The sequence below is a fragment of the Ricinus communis genome, chromosome 2, assembly GCF_019578655.1.
Source record: "Ricinus communis isolate WT05 ecotype wild-type chromosome 2, ASM1957865v1, whole genome shotgun sequence".
Lineage (NCBI taxonomy): Eukaryota > Viridiplantae > Streptophyta > Magnoliopsida > Malpighiales > Euphorbiaceae > Ricinus > Ricinus communis.
In genome coordinates this window covers 13,809,985-13,833,109 of record NC_063257.1, presented here as the reverse complement: position 1 = coordinate 13,833,109, position 23,125 = coordinate 13,809,985, and the positions used below count along the sequence as shown (strand labels likewise).

Here is a 23,125-nt window from a genome sequence, read left to right as displayed (position 1 = left end):
GATAAATTGTCCTATATATTCAGATTTGAGATTCTTTTTTAATCCAATATTGACATATCTACAATTTATATTCAAATAAAATTCATGTAAAATTATTTGTTAAATTATTATATTCATTTTGCTACTAAATTTTTCTAATAGAAATAATAGTCGATCCATTTAATTTTTTTTGACATGATTAATCATAAAAATAATTTTATTATCTTCAATTTTAAAAAGTTCTCTCTATTTAAGCAATTATTATAGATATAGTAAACAATATCCTATATAAGCAATCAAAATATTTTGAAATGAGTTTAATTTTTTATACAAAATTAAGACTTTCTAAATCGTTTTATTGTAGAAAATTTCCTTCAAAATTGTTATCTTAAAAAAATATATCCATATAATCAAGATTAAAAGATGTGAAGATTTAGTTGTGATTTTTTTTTTTAACTAGTTTATTGTTTAAATTTATGTTAATGTACTTTATTAATGCTAAAATATGTTTGAAGATTATTAAAAGTCATATAATTGGACAAAAATAATATGGATTTATAATAAAAACCTCTAAAATTATATAGCCCCTTTTAGTTTAAGGGGCCTTGAGCGATTGTCTTAGCTGCCTATAGTTAAGGGCAGACCCTAATCAAAACTAGTTACCTTATGATTAGCTGAGTTTGGTGCGTGAAGCTAATCATTTTATCATATGAAATAACAATACAGCGGATAAACAATAATACAACTGAACACAAGAATTCAACCTGGGACTTGTTGGTCTTGCGTCAATCTTTATCATTAGAGTAAAGCTTTGAAATAAAGTCTAGTTTGGCTCTAATCATTTTCTATATTTTTTGGATATTTTAGTTTAAATAGTTCTATTTTTACAAAAATAAAAGAGTGAGTTACACACTCCCTAGAAAGAGAGTGGATAAAATTAAAAATAAAAAAAATATTAATTTCTTATATTAAATTATTTAAATTAAAAAAATATATTAATATTTAAACAAATATAATAAAAAATAAATATTGTTATAATATTTTTACTGTTCTTTTCTTCATAATGACAGTGAAAGAGACAGTTATAGTAATAGTGGTACAGAAAGCGGTGGAGGCGAAAGCGGTTTCAGCGAGAGTAACGATGGCAATAGCTACTTATTTTTTAATTATATTAATTGTATTAAAATTATAAAAATAGTTTTAAATAATATCATATTTTTTAATTGTGTTTTATTTTCAAGAAAGAGTGATTCTCACTCTTTTTTTTTTAAAATAAGATTAATTTAAGTTAAATATACAAATGTTTGGGCTAAAAGGTCTATAAATTTAAAAAATGATTAAATTGAAGCCGTATATGATAAAATTAATTGCTAAATGGCATTTTATTCCTAAAGATTTCTGGCAATCTATTATCAGTTTTGGGCAATTTGCATACATGTGCAACCAAACCATACACCAATTTACATGTGACCTTTTCTGCACTTAATTTATAGATATATATGTCTTTCCAAAGAAAATGTTTGATATTAGATGATTTTTTTATTTTTTAATTAGGTTGTTTTAGATTTTTTAATATATTTGACTATATTAAAAGAATGTGGACTGATTTATTGAGTATTTTAAGTTTTATGAGATATGATTGCCTTAATTAATTAAATATTTTTTGAGCTATATATTAAAAAATCCATTTTAAAAATTATAAGTTAATCTATTAAAATTAAATAACTAATTTAACAAGTTGCCGGTTTTATCTAAAAGTTTAAATTAAAAATAAGCAATTTGATAGTCACATTACATGTTACGACCCACCCGTGGGCCCGTGACCGGCACTAGGGAATGGGTAGGCGTAAGGCCACCGAAACCCGTAGTAAGCCTGACACTCACTGACTTAAACAAATCTCATCTCAAATTAATATTATTAAAACCACAAATTATCTTAATAGCTACATTCTACATAAATACTTCGGTCTGCTAGAAAAACTAGGCGATACCTGAAACTCAGAAAATTTACAACTGATACATCTACTATTACTACTGCGGAGAATCTAAGATTTACCAATTTACATACCAAATCAAATACATCACCCGATGATGAAGGAGTCAAGATTCTTGAATAAGAGTCGCGGAGAACTAACGATCACGAATCCGAAAAAACATAAATAGAAACCGGTCTAGAGTGAGTTAAAATCAAATAATCTAGGGACTATTGCTTCTTCTCAGAAAACATAGATTATTCAAATCAGTATATCAAACCATACTATAATCATACCCTACTATTTCCTTCACATAAAATATTAATCATTCGAATCAAAATATCAACCATGCACGTAAATACAATCCATATTATAATCATATCATAATAAATAAATAAATAAATAAATAAAAATATATTTTTACTTTTACGGGACGAGTGGCTCGGTAGAACCCTAAACCCCAAAATCTAGTAGCCATTCGGCTCTCTTAATCCAATAAGACTGGCGCCCCGAGAGCAATGCTCGACCAGGGACCTTACCTCCAGTCTGGTCACTTAAATATCCAAATAAGAAATCTAGTAGCCATTCGGCTCTCTTAATCCAATAAGACTGGCGCCCCGAGAGCAATGCTCGACCAGGGACCTTACCTCCAGTCTGGTCACTTAAGTATCCAAATAAGCCGGCGCCCCGAGAGCAATGCTCGACTAGGGACCTTACCTCCAGTCTGGTCATTTAAATATCCAAATAAGAAATCTAGTAGCCATTCGGCTCTCTTAATCCAATAAGACTGGCGCCCCGAGAGCAATGCTCGACCAGGGACCTTACCTCCAGTCTGGTCACTTAAGTATCCAAATAAGCCGGCGCCCCGAGAGCAATGCTCGACCAGGGACCTTACCTCCGGCAATTTACACAAATCAGCCCAGAGAGCCATGCTCGACCAAGGCAAACCCATGAAAATCTTATTACATGTCCATGATCATTACCGCAGACGCCGTCCCGATGTAACCCATCAGGCGGCATGTTCTACAAGCCACGTTTTCCAAGACACAATCATCACATATAATAAATATCATTATCTGATGAACTCAACCAACACATATCGAAATAAAGATTAAAGATTTAAGGTAAAACAACGTGCAATTTGTGAGGGGAAAAATAATAACGTTTATCTTATTATAACATACTAATAATAATATTTATATTATTTCAAATATTAATAATTAAGTGAAATCATTTATTTTGCGATACTAATAATCATATTAAGCACAAATTCTAAATAGCATATTAAAATCGGACTAGCAACGTTGCAAAGATTAAATGACTTTAACTCACGAGTTGGGCGACCTCCTAGCTCGCTCCGGTGCCTCGGTTGGGCGAGCCGAACAGATCATCTAATCACGGAAAACAATTTATCAAAACGCTGAAACAATCGATCATTAATCCTAGGTCTAGACTCTAGGGTGACCTACATTCGACTCGGGAGAATTCTACCGAAAATCCCGTGAGAACCTCCCTTACAACACGAACATTACCCCCCGTAAAAACGGGTCCAGGACTGCTAGAAAAACACTCCAAATATCCAACAATTTAAACAACGGAGTCGGGTCCCCAAACTTCACTATTTCCGACTTCGCCACACAAAGACAAAATACGACTATGGCAGGCCAACTGACAGACAAATATTTTTGACTCACAAAAATCATCAAATACTCAATATAATCCAATAGACACAAATTTAAATCAAGGATTTCTAAGATCAACGGCCGGAGAAAATTAAGGGCGCTCGGTCGACTACCGGCCACGGGAGTCCGATCAACGATCCGGACACACCATCGGACTCACAATGACGCTGACGACAATCCCTGCTTCCGATTTTCCGATCTGACACCCGATCATCCGGAGAGATTTGCGGACAATCTCGACCGTCGATTCGCAAACGAAGCCCGATCGCCACCAAACCGGTGCCATCGCGAAGCTTGAGTAGAGGAAAGTCGGGATACGCCCTCCGATCATCCATCCTCACGGAGCTCACGGAAAAGCTCAAAACCTCGGGCTGCCTCCACTTGTGAACTCTCTCCTCCGGCCACCAAAACCGTATGCCGCCAAAGGAAGCTCTCTCCGAAGGGGAGGCCGATCGCCACCAAGATCGGCCGGAAGGCCGGAACGGCCAAAGCGCCACACGCGATTCCCACGCTATCATTGAGCTGCTGCCGCCATTGGCGCCCGGAGCTCGCCACCGACGCCTGCAGTCTCTCTCTCTTCCGTGACTCTCTCTCTCTCTCTACCTTCTCTCTCCCCGATTCCATTTCTTTCAATATCGATATTAGGCCCCCGAACTTTTCCTTATTACAACTTGGTCCCTCAACTTTCTTAATTACTTACAACTTCATCCCGCAGAATTCCAATTTGACCCCCAAACTTCTTTTTAGCCTTTCAATTAAGCCCTTAACTATTTAATTTAGGCCAAAACTGAATTATTGAAAATACACAATTACAAAAATACCCCTGACCGACATATTTATTTACAAAAATACCAAGCTCACAAATTTCCATTAAAACCCCATAAAAATAAAATTATACTTTTAATCCTTATTCCAAAATAAATTTCCAATTTAGTCCTAACACACAATTAAATTAAATAATCAAATTCCAACTTAAAATTTAATACTACTAATCAATTATAATACCAATTTTCCCAAAATTCTTTTATAAAAACATCCTTTATAATTTCTTCCAAAATTTTCCAATATATAATTTTACTTATATAAATATGCATTTGGGAAAATTTGAATAGCCAAAATATAATCATTTCTCAAATAATTTACTTGAATAATTTCTTAAAATTTCAAACTAATTGGGTATAGAAAATAACTCATTTATTTGATTAATATTAAATTTTTCATTAAATCATTTCAAATTAAACCCAATAATAATGAAGCTAAAATTAACTTAAATAAAAACTCATTATTAAATATATAAAAATTCCGGGTGTTACATTACATATGCACTGATTTCTTTTGTTTTATTAATAAAAATTTATATTTATATTTTTTCAATCGCGTTATTGAAATTCTCTTCTAATTTGCATTTCAGTAATCAACGTGCTCCATTTAGTGACTATTTAAAATTATAAATCGACTATTTAGTTTTTAAATAAGTCCCATTCCAAGAACATCAACAAAATATATTCTCTATTAACATTGCAACTCTATAAAATTTTATAAATTTATCCATAAAAGAAGATTTAGATTCCATAAAAGGTATAATCAAAATTTTCAAAATAAAAATAAAAGAATCTATGAAAGGAAACATAAAATTTTCTAATAATGACAAAAAAAAAAAAGAACAAATAAATCTAACAGATATGTATCTATTAATCAAAATAGAATAATATAAATAAAAAGAAAGACTACAATGTATTTAAAAAGACGTATATATATATATATATATGCACTGCAGATATTCTTTCCAAAAGCACCAAACTATTAAGTTTACATTATCTTCCTTGGCTTGTGTTTCCAAAGCTGCTTCTCCCCATATTGGAGTTTGGGTTGTGTAGATAGAAAAGATTTTTGAAACATCAGCAAACTATATACATGCCAATGTAATGCCAGTTTCATTAATTTGCTTAGTTCACTCTGTGCATCCATTTTATCCAAAACACTAGGCAACGTTTTGCATTCACAGCAGTGCATGTGGTGTTTCCTCTCATTGAGGCTATTTTCCGGTGCCTTTTAGCGATTCCACAAGGCTTAAACCTACGTAGGGAAACTAAAAACCCTCGAAAATGGGGTATGCCACCCAACTTTCGTTTATTTTATTCGGTTCACTCTTTTTTCTTTCACAAGGAATATATTATTTAATATTTTGATGAAAAATGGGAATTAATTGCATGGCACTGGTAATATTTTAGATTTTATTTTAAATTGAATTTTATACTTCAATATATTTCTTTCTTATCATTTGACTTTTTCTTTTTCTTTTTCTATCACATTGAGGTAACTCTATCCTGATTTTGCTAAAATGACAGATCGAAAAAGAATATTTGAGTTATATTCCCCACATCAATTGTCACCCCAATAACTATGTCATTAAGTCTTGATGGCATCCAAACCTTGGAGTTTGTTTCAGAGACTTAGTTAGTATCCAGAAGCCAATTTCTAATATCTTTTCTGAGTCTTTTTGAGCCTTCAACTTAGAACTCTCGGCAAACAAGTCCTCTTTCTCTTTCCTACTTGACATTTTGCTTGACCTTATCAACCTCATAGCACGCTTGCATTCCTCAAACTCGTTGGCAATCTTTTTAATATCTTCAGGAAATTTTACTGGATTTTAGCTGGTAAGTAGCCCTGTGATACTAAACCTTTATACTGTGTTTCTCCTTAGCATCAATTCTTTATTATTATTTTTTTGCTTTAGTATCAAAACTTCAATTTTCTTAGTGACTAATACCTATTAGAATTTTGTTCAATTATATATATGATAAAATGTCGGAACTCCACGTCAGCATTGCAATAAGCTTCCACGTCATGCGTGTGAATTGTCTCTTATTGTCCAACTCATTATGTGGGCAAGAGGCGAGTTAGACATTCTTGTTGAGATAATTATCCTTTAGAGGATTATAGAAAACTAAATCTTGATTAAGTTTCTTCATCAAATTTTCAGTAATTTCAATCAACTGTAACAACACATAAAAGCTAAAACTAATCAAAAGGTAACTAATTACTAAAGTTGCAAACTTCAAAAGTAAAAAAGAAACACAACAAAACTTGAATTCAAATAAAAATGAGTCAGCAGTTTAACACCCTGAGTTGAGCAAACGGAAGAACACAATTCAGCCAATAAAAAATGGAACAACAATTAAAAATAAGCTCAATTAAAAGAAATGAACAAATAACTGAGTAGAAATATGAGAAAAAGCTAATAAAAGCACACTTGATAATCCTGTTAGAATATGTCCTAAGATAAATGATCTATGTTAATTTATACATCATATTGATGGCATACAATTATACCAAAGGCATTGTTCAACTCTTATTAGTACGAATAGTCGCGGTATTATCAAGAAATAATCCATACCGTTAAAGATGAACAACATAGAATGTAAACACAAAGTAAGAGAGACTACAAAACGAGTTTATAATAATGAGGTTCTCATTACATACGATCCAAAACTTTATTTATAGTTGATGTTTAATCAAGAATTAGATATTGATCATTGGATATTGTTCAAACACTCGAGACTACCATAATATGTTATCATTTACTTATAAAGTAAGCAATTTGTCTCATAAGGTTGAGGAATAGGGGTTCCGAGATAAGCATATGGGTGCTTGTTACTTACAAGAACATTTTTTGATCTCACGAAAAATTCTATATATTTAACTTTTTAGAATTTTCTAGTTGAAGATTCAGAATTTAAATTTTCTATATTGGTGGTGGACCATTTTCTGCTTGTTAACTATCCTTGTTATTTACCTTGGATTTTTTAAAAAACTAAATAAAATAAATAAAAGATACAAATTCTATTAATTTTAAGAATAATTGACTTACTTATTCAGTTTACTTATGAAAATATTATAAATAAGTAAAATTTAAATTTATAATGGTGTTAGCATCGAAAATTTATTTAGTTTTTTATTATCAATTACGTTTCTTGAATTTTATGACAAAATCATTTAAAATTATTAATTTAATTTATTAGCTTCACTGTTCCTTGGGATTGGCTTTGGGCCTTTCCTGTGCAGCTTAGGTGGAATGTGAAGAAGGCCCCCTTCCGGGGGGGTCCGAGCCATCAGTGAGATACCCCTCTTATAATTCTTCGAATTAGCCTCTAAGGCTATTAAGGACTGGAGCTCGTCCCTTCCGCTAGGCGGTAGAGTCAAATCCAAATCCACCGCTTACAAGTCGCCCTTGAACCTCAAGCGCAACCTTTCCTCATTCCACCTTAACTAACTCATAAACTAAGGGTATCATTTTATTTTCAGTTTCAAATATTTTTTTCCTCATAAATATAACATAAAACAATTTCACCATTTTTTAAAAGAAAAATTTAGATAAATATTGAACTACATTTCTAATATCATTTATTTTATTTGATCACTTTATAATTTTTTTCTTGATATTATATATATAAATTCAAGCTAATTATTTTATTTAATGATTAATAATTTATAAAGTAATAATTTTAAAATATTAAAAATTAGAGAAGATATTACAAAAAATATCTTTTAATATTCTAATTGAAAATAAAATATATTAAGAAAATTAGTACCAAAAGTAGTTATAAATGATAATTAAATATTATCAAAATACTAGTTTTATTTTAATAAAAACTAAGTTTCAGGTCATTTTGAATCGAACTGTGTCAGTTATAAATTTAAAAATTCTCAAGTGTTAAATTGTATCGGTCTCAGATTCAGATCGTTTGGTTCAGATTATATTTAATTTTAACTATTTCAGACTCAAATTATTTCAGTCTTAGGTTTCAAATCAATTTGATCTCGAATTGTTTCAAGTATAATTCATTTTAAGTTTGGTGGCAGTTTTTATTTCAAATCATTTCGGGTTCAAATTTTTCTATTTTATATTAAAATTTAGATTCAAACAAATAAAGTTTCAAATGAGTCGGATCGAATTTCCAAGTTCGAAAAGAACTTCGGCATCTCTACTGTACCATTAAAAAATGTCAATAGAAAAAGCTTAAACGAAAGCTGTAAAAATTTCACAGCAATTTTTGTTCATAAAATCATCTCTTGAAAGTTTTATGGGGTAAAAGCAAATTTCCCAGCCGAACTCCTGGTGTAGGTAAGAACTTTCCAATGCATAAAAAAACCTGCCTTGCAAAATACAATTTCTGAACCATTTGATGGTTCATACGCTCTTTATCAGTGTCATAACTTTCCACAATCTAAGGGTCTATACTTTATTATTGATCTATAAGAACTCGACGCAAATGTATCAAGACATGAATAGTGTTACAAGAATGATCATTCATTTTGATTTTCAGTTCCTCTTCAAGGGGGATAAACAATATTGTTTTCCAAAATTAACCTGCCATTTGTTGTGAAAACTAAGGCTGAACTTCGGTGGAATTTATAGTACATTTGGTTTTTATCATATTTCTCATATAGCTGAAAATGGTATGCAGTAGCTCAGCAAAAGCTTGGATAATACTCGGATGACATCTTAAAGGTCGAGAGGTCTTTAATGACCTGCTCAGAATCTCGCGTTGTTTCAAATTCTTTCAAGGAAGTGTTGCAACCCCAAACCCGAACTGCAAGTCTTCTACACTTGGAAGATGATTGCTGTAAATATGTTTTGTACCAGTTGACGACATCATTCTTGTTAATGGTTTTCAGTTCTTCTGCTTCCTGCTCAGAGAAGTCGAATGTATACCTGCAATAATGACACAGTAAGCAAATAGCAGAAGGGGCTGAGGGTGGGGGAGAAGGGGGGGAGCTTTGCACCCCCAAACCCTTCTAACTTCCCATGTATACCATTATTCAACTCACTACAGAAGGGGTAAAAAACAAACAAACAAACAAACAAATCAAATCAAATCAAATTTTAGTTTATTGAACCCCTTATAATTGATTCACATTTTCTAATGTGAAGTGCAAAAGACATTTAAGAGCTTAATTAAGTATATATTTGTCATAAATTGTAACTAAGTTTTCCAATATCAAGGGAGGGAGATTTCTTATTATGAGATTAAAATTCTAATTCCCACTCAAAATAACATCACATTTAGTTGCCACCAAAGTAAGACACTAATTAATTCTTATTTCATAATAAAATAATTTTGATCTTTAAAATATTAATTTTATAAAAAGAAAAAGTGAATAAAAATATAGACATTTTAGTCTTAATCCCCTTCTCCTTTTTTCGTGGTTAAACTAATTACAACAAAAATAAAATGCCAAAAATTTATCTTAAGAATTCTAAATATTTTAAACTTCCATCAAGCGATACTATAGAAAGCAAACAAGGGGCACGACTAAGTTTTCAATTATCAGCAGTAGATTTAAGGTAGTGTTTGTTAAACTTTTCTTCTAAAACTATTCTAGATTATGAAATTCTAACTTCATAATCATGATATTGTTTATGAAATTTTAAATTTATTTGAAATCTTAACTTTATAATCATGATACTGTTTATCTTGCATAAATTTATCTAGCACATAAACTGCATGACAATTATCTTTTATTTAAATACACGGACTAATAGTTTGTGAACTCAAATATTCTTAGATTCTTTTAAAATATTACAAAAGGATCCTTCTCAGATTCCTTTTTTTCCTTTTTGAAAAATTATTAATTCTTTTGAGTTTGTTTCAGCACTTGAATTATGTCCAGTCTTGAGCAGAAGTGCAGCAAAGGCAGAATAAGCATTTCCATACTCATGCATGCACATGTACATTAAACCGATAAGTTAAATAATCAAGATGACTTGCAAAGATGTCATCCTGTGATAACTCGGTTGAATAACATGCTTGACTTTTTATTTCCATCAACCTAAAGGTGATGGAAATTTGATCCAGTGCATTGCAAAGTGAGGGAAACATCATTAATTTCATTGAATTGAGCACTTATCCACACTGATCTAAAGTCATACGGTTGGTACCTTTTATCGACAATTTGATTCCAGAGCCGATTCGTTTCATACTGCAGGGAAGGATCCTTTTCCAGTAGCTTAGCCATTAACCCATTTTTGTAGTTCTCAAAGGATGCTTCATCAAGCACTGCCTGCAATTGCCCACATATGCATTCACACATTTGCTAGTGGAAGTAAAATAAACCACTTGCTTAATCTGAATTTAATTGGATTTCAACAGGAATTTGATTAGATTTCTAATGTTGCACTTAAGAAAATCATATAGCCTATATTGAATTTTAAACATAGACTCTAATAATATGAGAAAACAAAAAAATGCAAAAAAAAATAAAAGACATCCATAACTGGTTTCCCACATAGTTCTATTAAATTGTGGGAACAGTGACCATATAGAAATACAAATTGAAGTTGAGTGACTCATGCAAAGATACAATTTCTTAAAAGGGCCAATAATTAGGACGAATAATTAAGCGCAAAATTGGAAAACCAAAATCTTTGAACTAGCAATATGTTAAAAGAATAGACTTGGATGCATACCAACAACTCCTCAAGGCCACTTATGAAGTTTTCAATTCTATCCTGCAAGTAAACTGGGGAATACTTGGAAGATTGAACACAGAAGCAAAACCCATAAACACGGTATGTCACTCGTGGGCTACATTCAACAACATAACCAAGCTGCTCCTTTGTCCTGTAACACAAAATAAATAAATAAATAACTTTATAAAAGAAAATGAAAATTTTGGCACCTAAAGGACTTGGTTCCTTTCATAAGCAGATAAAACAAAAATGGATATCAATTAAATCATCTGATGCTGTCCAGAAAACAAAGAGATAAATGCACATTCCTTTACATATGCCCAAGGGAAGCAGGAAAACGAAACCCAACATCTGCATCATTTCTAGGCAGAATTTGCATAAGGTGTATGGCTTACAATAACCCAACTTTGAAATGCTTCAAAATAGGTAGTGATACTTCTAACTTCAGGATAATTAATAAGAAAGACTTCCAGAAACCAAAAATAACTCACCTTAGCTGATTAAAAAGTGGCTCGTCCACAATTTCATCAAAAAGATCTACCAACGCCTTCAATTTTATTGAATTTAATCCTATTTCCGGCTCAATTTGGAAATAAAGCTGGAGTATAAAAAAGAAACCAAGGAGAAGGAAAGAATACTGTAACAAATGAAGTTTGAGGCAAGGAGAAGGAGAGAATACTGTAACAAATGAAGTTTGAGGCCAAAAAAAATAATAATAAAGAAGAAGAAAAAGGTATAAAGACTATCCAGAAGACCAGAAGAAATTGATCAATTATCAGCTACCTCGACTACAGAATTTGTTTCAGATTTGTTCTTCACATTGACATCTCTAGCCAGATTGGAGCCAAGGGGAAGAGATAATACACTCTCCCTATGCCTCATATGGACTGGAAGTGGTTGTAAAGACAAGTTGCTTTTGAATATATTTGATAAGTTGATTGCTTCCCCTTCCAATAGATTGCCATGGCAAAGGCCTTCAATGAAAAGCTGTACAATATGAAGATAGGAGTGAATTATCCTTGTGTAACAGTTCTACGATGCTAAATGAACAAATGCCACTCCTTAGGTGAAAAATATGAAGACCAAAACGGGAATTTCTTGCCTAGAGATTGGTCCAGGAATGAACTCACTGACCAAGCCATTAACATCTGGTCTTGACTCCAGTTCAAGAGCATTTTCTCAGACTATTTTGTTTTCAAAGTGTCACATTCAAGGTAATTAAGTACAAAAAAGTGTCTTGTAGTTTGGCACTTTTGCACTTAAAAGGGCTGGGTTTTTGTGTGACAAAGGAGTATCCTGTGATTTAGCTTTTTACAGTTTTACTACCTTATTAAGTAATATCTCAAGATTTCTATAATTTAATGTTAGTATAATACTCATTTTCAATAATAAAATCACTTATTAAGTGATTTAGCATAATACATATTTTTAATTTTATTATGAATAAAATGAAGTAGTTTTTAAAATAAAATTATAATATTTTCAGAGTATTCTGAGTGTTGATTTGTGGTAAATTACCTGCAAAATGATTTTATTATTGAATGTGAATATTTTATTATAAAATAATAATAATAGTAATATTAAGTAGTAAGTTATTAAAAATGTAAGGAAATTAAAATATGAGTACTACACTGTCACGAAAAAAACCAGTCCAAATGTAAAAGCACCTAACCACAAGGTATGTTTTTGTACTTTTCTCTTTCTTTTAGTTGGTTAACTTACTTTCTCTGCCCTGGTTAATCTGCAACACATCTCTTAGCATATAAAATCCCAAATTCAATGAGTGAAGAGAAAATGAAGGGCCCTATAAGATTGAAGGTCACAAGCTAAGCCATTTTAGCCAAATGTCAACCCAATAACCCATAAAAGGTAAGCCCCTTATACAACATAAAACCTCGCCCTGGGCACAATAAGAGACCAAAAATATAAAATAATAATTGACAAAAGGCTGTGGCCATATAAAACCGACAATATCATGCGACTCTAACTTTTTCTTTGCATAATATGCTTCTCTATGCATCATCCTAACAAAACAAAATTGCCACTCCTCTCCTCATAATTGTTTACCATAAAGGAACATGTCTCAGCTTTTCTGACAAGCATGCATCAGTTTTCCACTGAACTTTTTCTGATTATAGTTCCATGGTGGCAGTGATGAGCTAATTACTGAACAGGAAATTCTGTTGGGAGAATTCAAGACATTTCTATGGCTTCTATCTGATCTAAACCAAGGGGCGTGAATGTAAGTTAAACCATGGTGGCATTATACGTTAGCAGAATTCAAATAAATAAATGGAGAAAACAAGGTAAAACTGACATTTAGATTTAAATGCTGTGCTTGAGAAAAATGCTAGTAATTATATCGTGCAGCAATGAGTTAATGGTTTGATCCATTATACAGGCAAGAAATTCCCATCCTATAGTGCATTTAGTTCTTTACCTGTGAACGAAGCTCAAGAATAAATGCCTTCAAATCAGCAAGAGACAGGTTTCTTAGAACACACAGCTTCTCCTCTACATCATAGAAGCTCTTACACAGAACTTGAAGTCGCAAGTATGATGAATGACTTAGAGGCTTCATATTGGCATTCTTCAAACTTCTCTCGATGTTCTCTTTTATAACCTGTTACATTTACGTCATCTTGAAACAGACAATCCAAGATACAAGAAATAAAACCCCCAACGGAATCTGACATGCAGTTGAGCGATGATAATTGGTATATCTTGAACTTAATAAACACATGTACCTTAAAACGGTCATTGGTAGGCAAAAATGATTTGGCTATCACCAAAACTTTAGACAAAAGAACTGGAACCTTGTCATTGAAACCATAAACCTTTAGCTCCAGCATGTCTCCAATAAAAGATACAGATGTTTCCAACTTGGCAATGCTGGCCTGCATAAAAACAATGAGAGAGTTCCTTTTCTCACATGAACTTTAAATACTTTTAAGGAAACCGAGTCTGAGTGGAAGGTGAAGGTTAGGATGAATATCTAAACAAGTATCAATTATCTATAAAACAGGCTAATACTCAATTACTAATAACTTAATTGTTATGCAAAACTAATCAAAAGTTGGTTGAACAGTAAATGCAGTAAACCACATTAAAATGGTATCAAGAGATTAGGATAATAGCAGAATGACTTTCTTTTTGAGAAAGAGATGTATTTCAGTATATTTAAAAGCTGAACATTCTTTAGAGAAACATCACCACTCTGAATATATAGTTGTGCTTCCCATACAATTAACTACTACAATCTATGAGCAGTCCATTCCACTAAGAACTCGAGCGGACTTATTTGCCAGTCCTTGCAATAATCCCAAAAAAAAAAAAAAACAAGTTTACATAAAGACAACCTCCTGCATCAATAGTTATGAATCTGAAACAAGTCCCAAAAATAGCAGTTGCTTATTATTATAAAAGCTAAGAAAATTATGATCCAAAGATGTTCAACTAACCTGATATATAATCTCATTCAGTTCATCCTTGAGAAGTTGAATAAATAGCTCAGTCAGAAGACAACTAGTCACATTACTGTATGCCCCTTTCAAATTAATGCGAAAATATGTATTTGCACGAGGAAGTTTAAAAGTGTTGTCAAGCTTGTACCAGAACTTCATTAATGGTTCATCAATTATGCACCTAGGAAAAGATGAGTTTGCTTTGTTCAAGTTATCAGCATGAATAGTGAAGTCACATGGAATAAACTCATTCTTTGAAGGCAGATGCAATGCAACATCAATTTCTGGGGGATCCCTCCACATGTCGATCAAATGACGAGGAATATGTTCCTCAGTATAAGATGATTCAAACCAAGGTTCATGTTGAAGATCTGAAAAAATTTGTGCAGGGAGACAGGGAAGAATGTGAGATAAACAGCTGAAGATTTTTTAATAAAATATAATTTCCTGTACCTTAGTCACAAGATACATAGGTTCAACTAAAATATATAAACTAATGAACAATTTTTAACATACAAAATAATGAGAGAGATGACATCATTTATCATTTTCTCAACAATCATTAGCCTTAAAATTTATATAAATCAGTGAATTTTGACTTTTTTCCCTTTCACCTGAAAATTTTTAATGGCAAAAGAGCAAGCAATCCTTACATTTCCAACAAATTAAGACTTACGTTAATCCAGAACTAGAAAGATTACCACCTTTTAAGACAATTGACAGCATATTTGGTTGTCTCAGTTAATGATTCAATCTCACTAGGGATACCTCATATCTTATTTCCATGCAACAGATATAGATTAAATACATGTGAAGCACTAAGTCATACAACACATGGGCACAAGTAAAGAATAAGGAACCACTTAATTGGGAGATGATGATGCAACTCTTGCAATGACTGCATTTAGACCTAAAATGGCTTCGCTAATTTATACATACACCATATTCTAGCTTTTGTTTTATCCTATTTACCATCTTATATAACATTTTTCGTAGGAATTCTTTAAAAAAAAAAAAGTTTAGCATTCTGCTACACCCAAAAAAAAGGAAATGATCCAATGTCCACTTTTGGCATTTAGCAGTAATATGATCTTAGTAACTGGAATAACAATTACCTTGTTCCTTCGTGAATGACTTTGATACCACATCAATCCTCATGTTTTCTGGTGTCAAAACACCCAGCAGATGCTTTATCATTTCCTCATCCCAAACTTTGTACAAGTACTCTCCATAAATAACATGTTCTGCTGGATAAACAAGCAAATGCTCTGCAGCAAACAATTCTCTGTCATAGTTATTTAGTGGAGAAGTTATGAACCCAAATGCTCTAAGCTATCGAATGAAGAAGGAACAAAATAACCAACCTAAGCTATCGAATCAAAAAGGAACAAACAAACCAACATGTCAAATTATGCAACATTATTGGGAAAGCTATGTGATTGTGTGGTTGTGGACCACTCTCCCCAGTTTATATATCATCAAAATTTACCAACATAGTATCACAGCCCATATATCTTAACAGGACAGAGAGATGGGACCTGATTACAGCTACCTTGTATGAGAGCATTGCAACATCTTGGTTCTAGTTTAAGCCTATCTACCATGCAAGTGGAAATTATGCTCTATAGCAACCCCAGTTGCACTTAAGGGTGAGTGTTTGGACATGAAATCCCACATTGGTGAGTAAGAGAAAATAAATGATGAATATAAGTGGTGCAGATCAAGAAAAAAGAAATTAGAAATTTAATACTTAATTATGGAATTAAGAATTTTCTCCTAAATTATTATTTAGGAAGTTTAAAATTAGTTGTATTTAGGAATTACACTATCAGTAGGAATATTGAGTTAATCTAGTACTATCCTAAATAATCTTTGATTTAGTAGTTTCCTAGTTCGTATCAGTTTACAATTTTTCTAGTCCTAGTAGGTTTGGGATTACTTTTTACACAATAAATGCCCAGGCTTTTTAATAGCTTATTTTCAGCATTCAGTTTTCAGATTTCTGTCAATGGAGATATGCCTGTAAATTATTCTTTTACAATTGTGTGACTAAATTCCTCCATAGGTGTGATTGTGAAAGAGCTTTTCTTGGGTGTGATTCTTAAGTACTTCTAGGTGTGATTCTTAAAGGTTTCTATCTTTCCTCTGCTACTTAAATTTCAGATCTGAACTTATATGATAAACAATCAGATTTCAACCTTCAATTGTATTTCCCGCAAAAATAATCATAGAACAGTTTTCTCTAAATCTGTCCTACCTCAATAGGTTGGAGGGTCTTAAAACTAAAATGGCCTAAAAGTACAGTACAAGCTTAGCCCAATAACAAATAAAGCCCAGGTTTAATAATTGTAAGGACTATGCTCCCATGGCATATATATATATATATATATATATATACACACATGAAACTGCTACTCAAGGTAAATGTTAATAAGCTGTTAAGGTAACTGACATGATCAGCATGCATGAAAATCCTAAATTTATGCGTTCAGTGAAGCATATTTTGTCCCTTAAAAACTTCAAAAAAAAAATTTGAAAAGTATCAAAGATAATTAGATTTCCACATGCAAAGGACGTTAACCTCTCTCAATAGATATGTATGAAAAAGCAAGACAAACTACTAGCTACAAGCAAATATAACAAAGCCAAACCTGCAAGTTCTGCGGCATAATCATCTTGAGGCTGCTCTTCTGCAAATCTAAATTCCATATTTGCAATATCTTGCAGCTCCTTAAATATCCATTCTTGTGGAGACACTTGACGTAATAGTTTAAGGTATTGATAAACAAAGCCTATCATGTCAAAAATCTGCAAAAAGACATCATTAGCAAGAACAAAAATAAACTACTAAGGCAAGATAAAATCAAAATATCTTGTTCATCAATATAATGGCAGCCAAACCACCAGCAAAGAAATTGTCACCACCAGAACTTGCAAGCTGGTTTAATAGGCTACCAGTTGGTGGCAGCATCAAAGTGACAACATGATCAAACACAATATATTGTTTTCTTTTAAAATGACAGCAGAACAAGACGAAGAGGTAAAACGAAAGCAATTGATGGGAGATATTATATTAAAAAAATAAAAGGAGAAAGAGGTGAAAAGGAAAAGACAGAAGATCGCTTGTAAGCACCTGTGCTATCTGTGTGTGTTCTTGCATGGTGAGAGAAAGGTAGTACCTTTTCCAAGCCAGAGTCAGTGAGGTGTATGGACATGCCAAAAATATAAGCTATTGATGATCGATGCATTCCTTCATCTCCAACCCCAGCAGATAAAGAAGTTGCCCACCCTTTTGCTTTGAGAAAGGAATGTAAGCTTCCTCTGCCCTCTGCAAGGTGCAACTAGCGTGCTTACAATAAAACCCAAGCTAAAATCATGTGGCCAGCTGTATGCAGTCATGTGAATTCCAGAAGGATAGAAGGATATCTAGAAAAACCTACATAAATTACGCAATAATATCTGGAAGAAACGTAAAGCATGAACATTAATTAATTATCATATATAGGAAAAAGTAGGACAAAATCCTCCTTTCATGCCTGTATAAATAACAGGTCTTGCATTGTTAACTGCTCTGGGAAAGCTTAAAGTCCATTCATTCTTACTGAACTCCTATATGTTGTAAGCTCTTTCTCTTGCCACTGAAATGACATAATTCTACAAATGCCTGTCTTATCAATGCATGATAGCAATCTTGTACTTAAGTTCAACATCTTATATCTTATTATTAACACATGTTTCATAGATGGATGCATATGTGCAATCAAAGAGATTGATTATTAAAGGTGAAATTTTTATTTTCTTTTTTTTTTTTTACATTTTATAATTTCTTTCTTAGTATTAATGAAAATCTATGATGCAATAGTCTGTCTTACCATGCCCCAAAAGATGGGCCAAATAATCTTCAGATTTCTTCAGATAATCTTGACGAAGACATGGCAGTGTCCATGTCAAGTCAAGGATATGAACATCTTTGACTGCCTCTAATCTATAAAGTTTACCCGTTTTCCAGATAGGACCTTGCATCTCAAATGTAGGCTTTGCCAAAGAACCTTTTCTGACATTAGCAAGTAGTTCTGTAACCCAGCCCTCAAGTACGTCCAGCGACTCTGCAATTATTTAGTAGCATCATTATCAATTTAACAAAAACTTGACACATATACTGTCAGAAAATTCCTCTAAATTTAAAGACTGACACTATCTTTTAGAGATTCCCGTATCATAAAAGTTTTAGATTCCTATATAATTATACAAGCATATTTTGGTATAAATTTGCAGTATTGAAAATGTATTTTAGTCAAGAAATTTGGAAAACTGACAGCCTACATTTATCTATATCCAACTTCCAGACCAAGTCAGCAGCACTACCATCTCTCCTGGTGCTACTTTCCCGACTCCACCTCTATCTATCAAATGAAACCCAATTGTTTAGACCAACTCCATTTTAAGGTACTCAATGATCCATTAAAGAAATCCTTCTAAAATGCAATAAGATTTAGTCCCCTTGTGTTCGTTTCATTTTGTGTCATCTTAGTATATACCTAATGACAACATTATAGCATGTTTTTAAGAATCACTGAAAGAAGGACTTTACCTCCTCCAATTACAACCAGCTTCATCAATCCACCATGATAGTAATCCCTGTATAATCTCAAAATATGTTCTCGCAAATCTATCCCTTTCTCCATGGCATCAATAAGACTCTTCTTATTCCCTTCCGTGCAACCAAAGAAAATTAATCAGTTCACATAAACAGATAAACTAATCCCAAAATGAGATGTAACGGATGCAAGCTCACCCCAACAGAATCTGTTAAACGGGTGACCAGGTGCGGATGTATGGCATTGGAGCTGTTGGAGGCGGCAAGCATCATTTTGCAAGGCCTGGTTAAATTCTATTTCCATATTGATGCACAAATACACCATTCAGACAATAAATGTGCCAATAAAAAATAATGCAAATTAAGAATAGCTGAAAACTAGACTCCTTTTAAAATTATAAAATGAACAATGGACTTAGAGAAGTGGCACAGACCTGAATCTACCGCAAGTACCTCTCGTTCCATGGCTTCAATTTTCACAAGAGGTGAAATGAAAAACTGAGAAAATCTGATAAAGCAAAAAAGCAACATAAAGTTCTAAAGCATTTTCTAATATTAAAAGGAAATTGACATTAGAAATTCACATGCAACAGGATGGCAAAACAATAATCTCACCAGTATGCTAGTGACCAGGTATCGTGATAAAAAGCAAGTTTATTTGAATCTTGAACAATCCACAAGCACTAGAACTCTTATACAAATTACTAATATTCAGATATAACATAACAAAATTCCTAGGTTTGATAAAGAAATTAATAAGATTATGAACAAAACCACAAAAATATTTCACCATCATATCTATATCAAAATTGAAGCACAGTTAGTTATCACAAGACAATAGCTGACCCACTATCACTATAAATACCCTAGTTTTCAGTTGCACATACACATTCATATGCAAATGCATGCGCCTGTGAGATAACTGTGCCATGCACGTGAAATGGACACAGGCAGGGTAACCAAGGACTTTAGCAATTGAACTTTTATTCATTAATGGTTATGCATTTACCTTCTCAAGGCACCTTTAAGAAACTCAGGTTTGACTTCAAAATGGTAGCATGTATGCTCAGTTTCAGTGTATGCATTTGATGAGCCTCCGTGCTTGGACAAGTAACTATCATACTAGCAAAGAAAAGAGTCAAACTGGCAGACCAAGCTACATATTATATTGCCACAATCTGATTACTTCAATTTAAGGTGATCAGCAACTGAAATGTACAGACATCTTGTTAAGCCAACTAATGTAAGAATAGATTAATTACAAGAGAAGAAAACAATGAAAAAATCACCAGCAGCACATAGCATAATAAAATTGCATCTAATTGTCCCTCAGCTAGTATCTTTTGTCGTTCACAGTTTCTAATGCCACACATCTGATATCCTACTTTCGTTCTCATAACTACAAAGTGATAATTTCCTGAACTCCAATGATCCCATAAGTTTCTAAAACATGTTCCAAAGCATTTTACTGATAATAAAAGGGTTAAACAAACCTCATTCTCGTCTGGGAATTCAGTACTCCCCATGAAGAGCATGTGTTCTGCAAAACATAAAGGTTGTAAGCAATATCAAAGTACCAACATTTATAACATATTGCATAAAGAATGAAACAAAATAGTAAATAAGTAATGCATTTTTTATAAACAAAAGAGGAAATGTCAAAGTTTGTTCTCGTCAAATCACCTCTTTAATTGTGGAAACCAGAGAATTTATTTATACACTTATTAATGATTATATTTGACATTACAAGGTCTGGTTCCTGCTTTTGGAAATTTAAGAATTTAAATCTTTTATTTTTACTATTTCTGCTTTTCAACCTGCTTTGTAGAAAAGCATGACTTACTCTACTTCCAAAAGTATATTGGAAAAGCAGCTACGAAAAACAAAAGAAAGAAAGAAGACGATCAAATGCAGGTGGCAAAAGGCGATGCTAAAGTGGCCCTAAAACATCAAACAGCAGTAATTTAAATAAATAAATAAAATGAACCTAGAAAGTGAGCAAGGCCCTGTGCCTCAAAAGGGTCAGAGAAGCTGCCCATTGCTACGCACATTGCTGCCGCAGCCTGAAAAGGGAAATGCATAAATCTCCATCATCATCAGATCACTGAAGCCGTAGTACCATATATATTTCCCCGGGAAATACTTAAAAGGAATTTAAAAAAAAATCAACCCCAATTAGTCAAATACTCTTAAGCAGCAATATATAGATAAAAGAAAATCATGATAATAGAGCCTAAGCATTTACCGACCGATTGCAGAGAAGTAAGACAAAGCTGAAAGCTCAAATAGTATATCCAAGAACCAACGCAATAAGTTTAGCTATTCATTTCCAGAATGCACTGTGGAAAATCGACTTTTCAATTTGAAATCAAATCAGAAGCACTAACCTTCTTAGTCTGAGATTTCCCCTTTCCTTCAACTTTCACTTCATTACATTCTTCATCCTCTTCTTCTTCTTCTTCGTCGTCGTCGTCGTCGTCTTCTCCTTCACTATCTTCTTCGTCGTCTTCTCCTTCACTATCTTCTTCGTTGTCGTCGTCTTCTTCTTCTTCCTCGGCTTCGTCGTGTTGTCCTAGGGTTTTAGAATCAATGTCGGGATAAATCTCGGGATCGTGAACAAGCAAAGCGCAAAGACCATTCTCTAGTTCAATCACTCTATAAAGTCGTCTATCATTTGGTGATTTTACTACTAAATCGTCAGATTTGAATGTGCAACGAGCCACCATTATTATTTTCCTTGGTTCTCTCCTTTCACAGCTGAGCAGAGAAGAGAAACAGAAAGAATGGTGTTTGTAGGCTACTGCAATACACCGCAGTCTTGCAAACATAAAAAATTTCTTTTTTATTTTTTCTCGTGTTTTCTTTACGCGAAGCATATGGCGCTGTAGACGGTAATCCCCGTCCATTATATTTTATTTTATGACTAATTGTGATTATTATATTAATTATAATATTAAATTTGTAGATAAAATTTAATATAATTTTTAAATTTTTAATATTTTAGATTAATAATTAATTAGATCCTTAAAATTTTTTTACTTTTTATATTTTAAAATTTTATTAATAATAATATAAAAATAATTTTAAAATAATTTGTTTTAACTTTATATAATATATCAATATCATAAATATTATATTATCAATATTAAAACTAATTAATTAATTAATTTGATATTAAAGAGTTTTCTAAATATTATTTTTAAAATTAAAATTATTATTAAATTAAAAATATAATTTATTGATTAATATAATATTAAAAATATAATTAGTATATTATTTTTAAAAATAAAACTGAAATTATTATTTAATTAAAAATTAATTTTTAATTTAATATAATATTAAAAATATAATTAGCATATTTACTTGAATTAGAATCATTATTCAACTAAAAATTAATTTAATACTTTCATTTTATGAGGAACTCAATTAAATATTTATTACTAAAATTATATATATATATATTATTTATAAATTATTTTATATTCATATTTTATAACTAATTTTATTATATTTTATATAATAATTATATTAATCAATTTTTATTTAAACTATAATAATTTCTAATATAAACTATATAATTAATAGAGCATATATATTAAATATTTCATATTGGCATTAATTTATATATCAAATACAAATTTAGTAATTATCTTAGCATATATAAAAATAGATATTATGGCAATTGAGTCGGCTGGTTCCAATTTATAGTTATAATTCTAACTATTTTTAAAAATAAAAAATAAATTATTCTATTTGACGAGTTCGAATTAGAAACGATAGTTTCGATTTCAATTGAAAAGAAACCGATCTTAAATCAATCTCCTAGTTCTGAGCCGATTTCAGTCCGTATTTACCAATTCAGTTCTATTTATCTAATTTATAAATTATTGACTTAAATATTAAAAACTAAAATAAATAATATGAGAATCTATAAAATATAAAAATAAAAAAAAATT

General features: G+C 31.9%; 1 protein-coding gene across 3 annotated transcripts; it reads right to left on the bottom strand.

The window, feature by feature from the left end:
- Positions 1–8,852: 8,852 nt before the first annotated feature.
- LOC8279155 (nardilysin-like) lies at positions 8,853–22,038 on the bottom strand. 3 transcript variants are annotated; one of them, XM_048371014.1, is made up of 19 exons: positions 21,557–22,038; positions 21,157–21,232; positions 20,663–20,709; positions 20,179–20,291; positions 19,604–19,677; positions 19,368–19,490; positions 19,164–19,283; positions 18,445–18,678; positions 17,752–17,900; positions 17,224–17,380; positions 15,688–15,840; positions 14,570–14,943; positions 13,856–14,005; positions 13,549–13,731; positions 11,892–12,095; positions 11,600–11,706; positions 11,106–11,259; positions 10,578–10,699; positions 8,853–9,350 (listed from the first exon to the last, which is right to left on the bottom strand). In XM_048371014.1, exons 1-19 carry the CDS (start codon positions 21,995–21,997, stop codon positions 9,107–9,109), a joined length of 3,225 nt encoding a protein of 1,074 aa, XP_048226971.1. In that variant the 5' UTR covers positions 21,998–22,038; the 3' UTR covers positions 8,853–9,106. The 3 variants fall into 3 exon arrangements, with proteins under 3 accessions (XP_048226971.1, XP_048226972.1, XP_048226973.1); XM_048371015.1 differs by having other exon boundaries at positions 19,368–19,463; positions 21,557–22,037; XM_048371016.1 differs by lacking the exon at positions 21,557–22,038 and having other exon boundaries at positions 20,179–20,283.
- Positions 22,039–23,125: the final 1,087 nt, after the last annotated feature.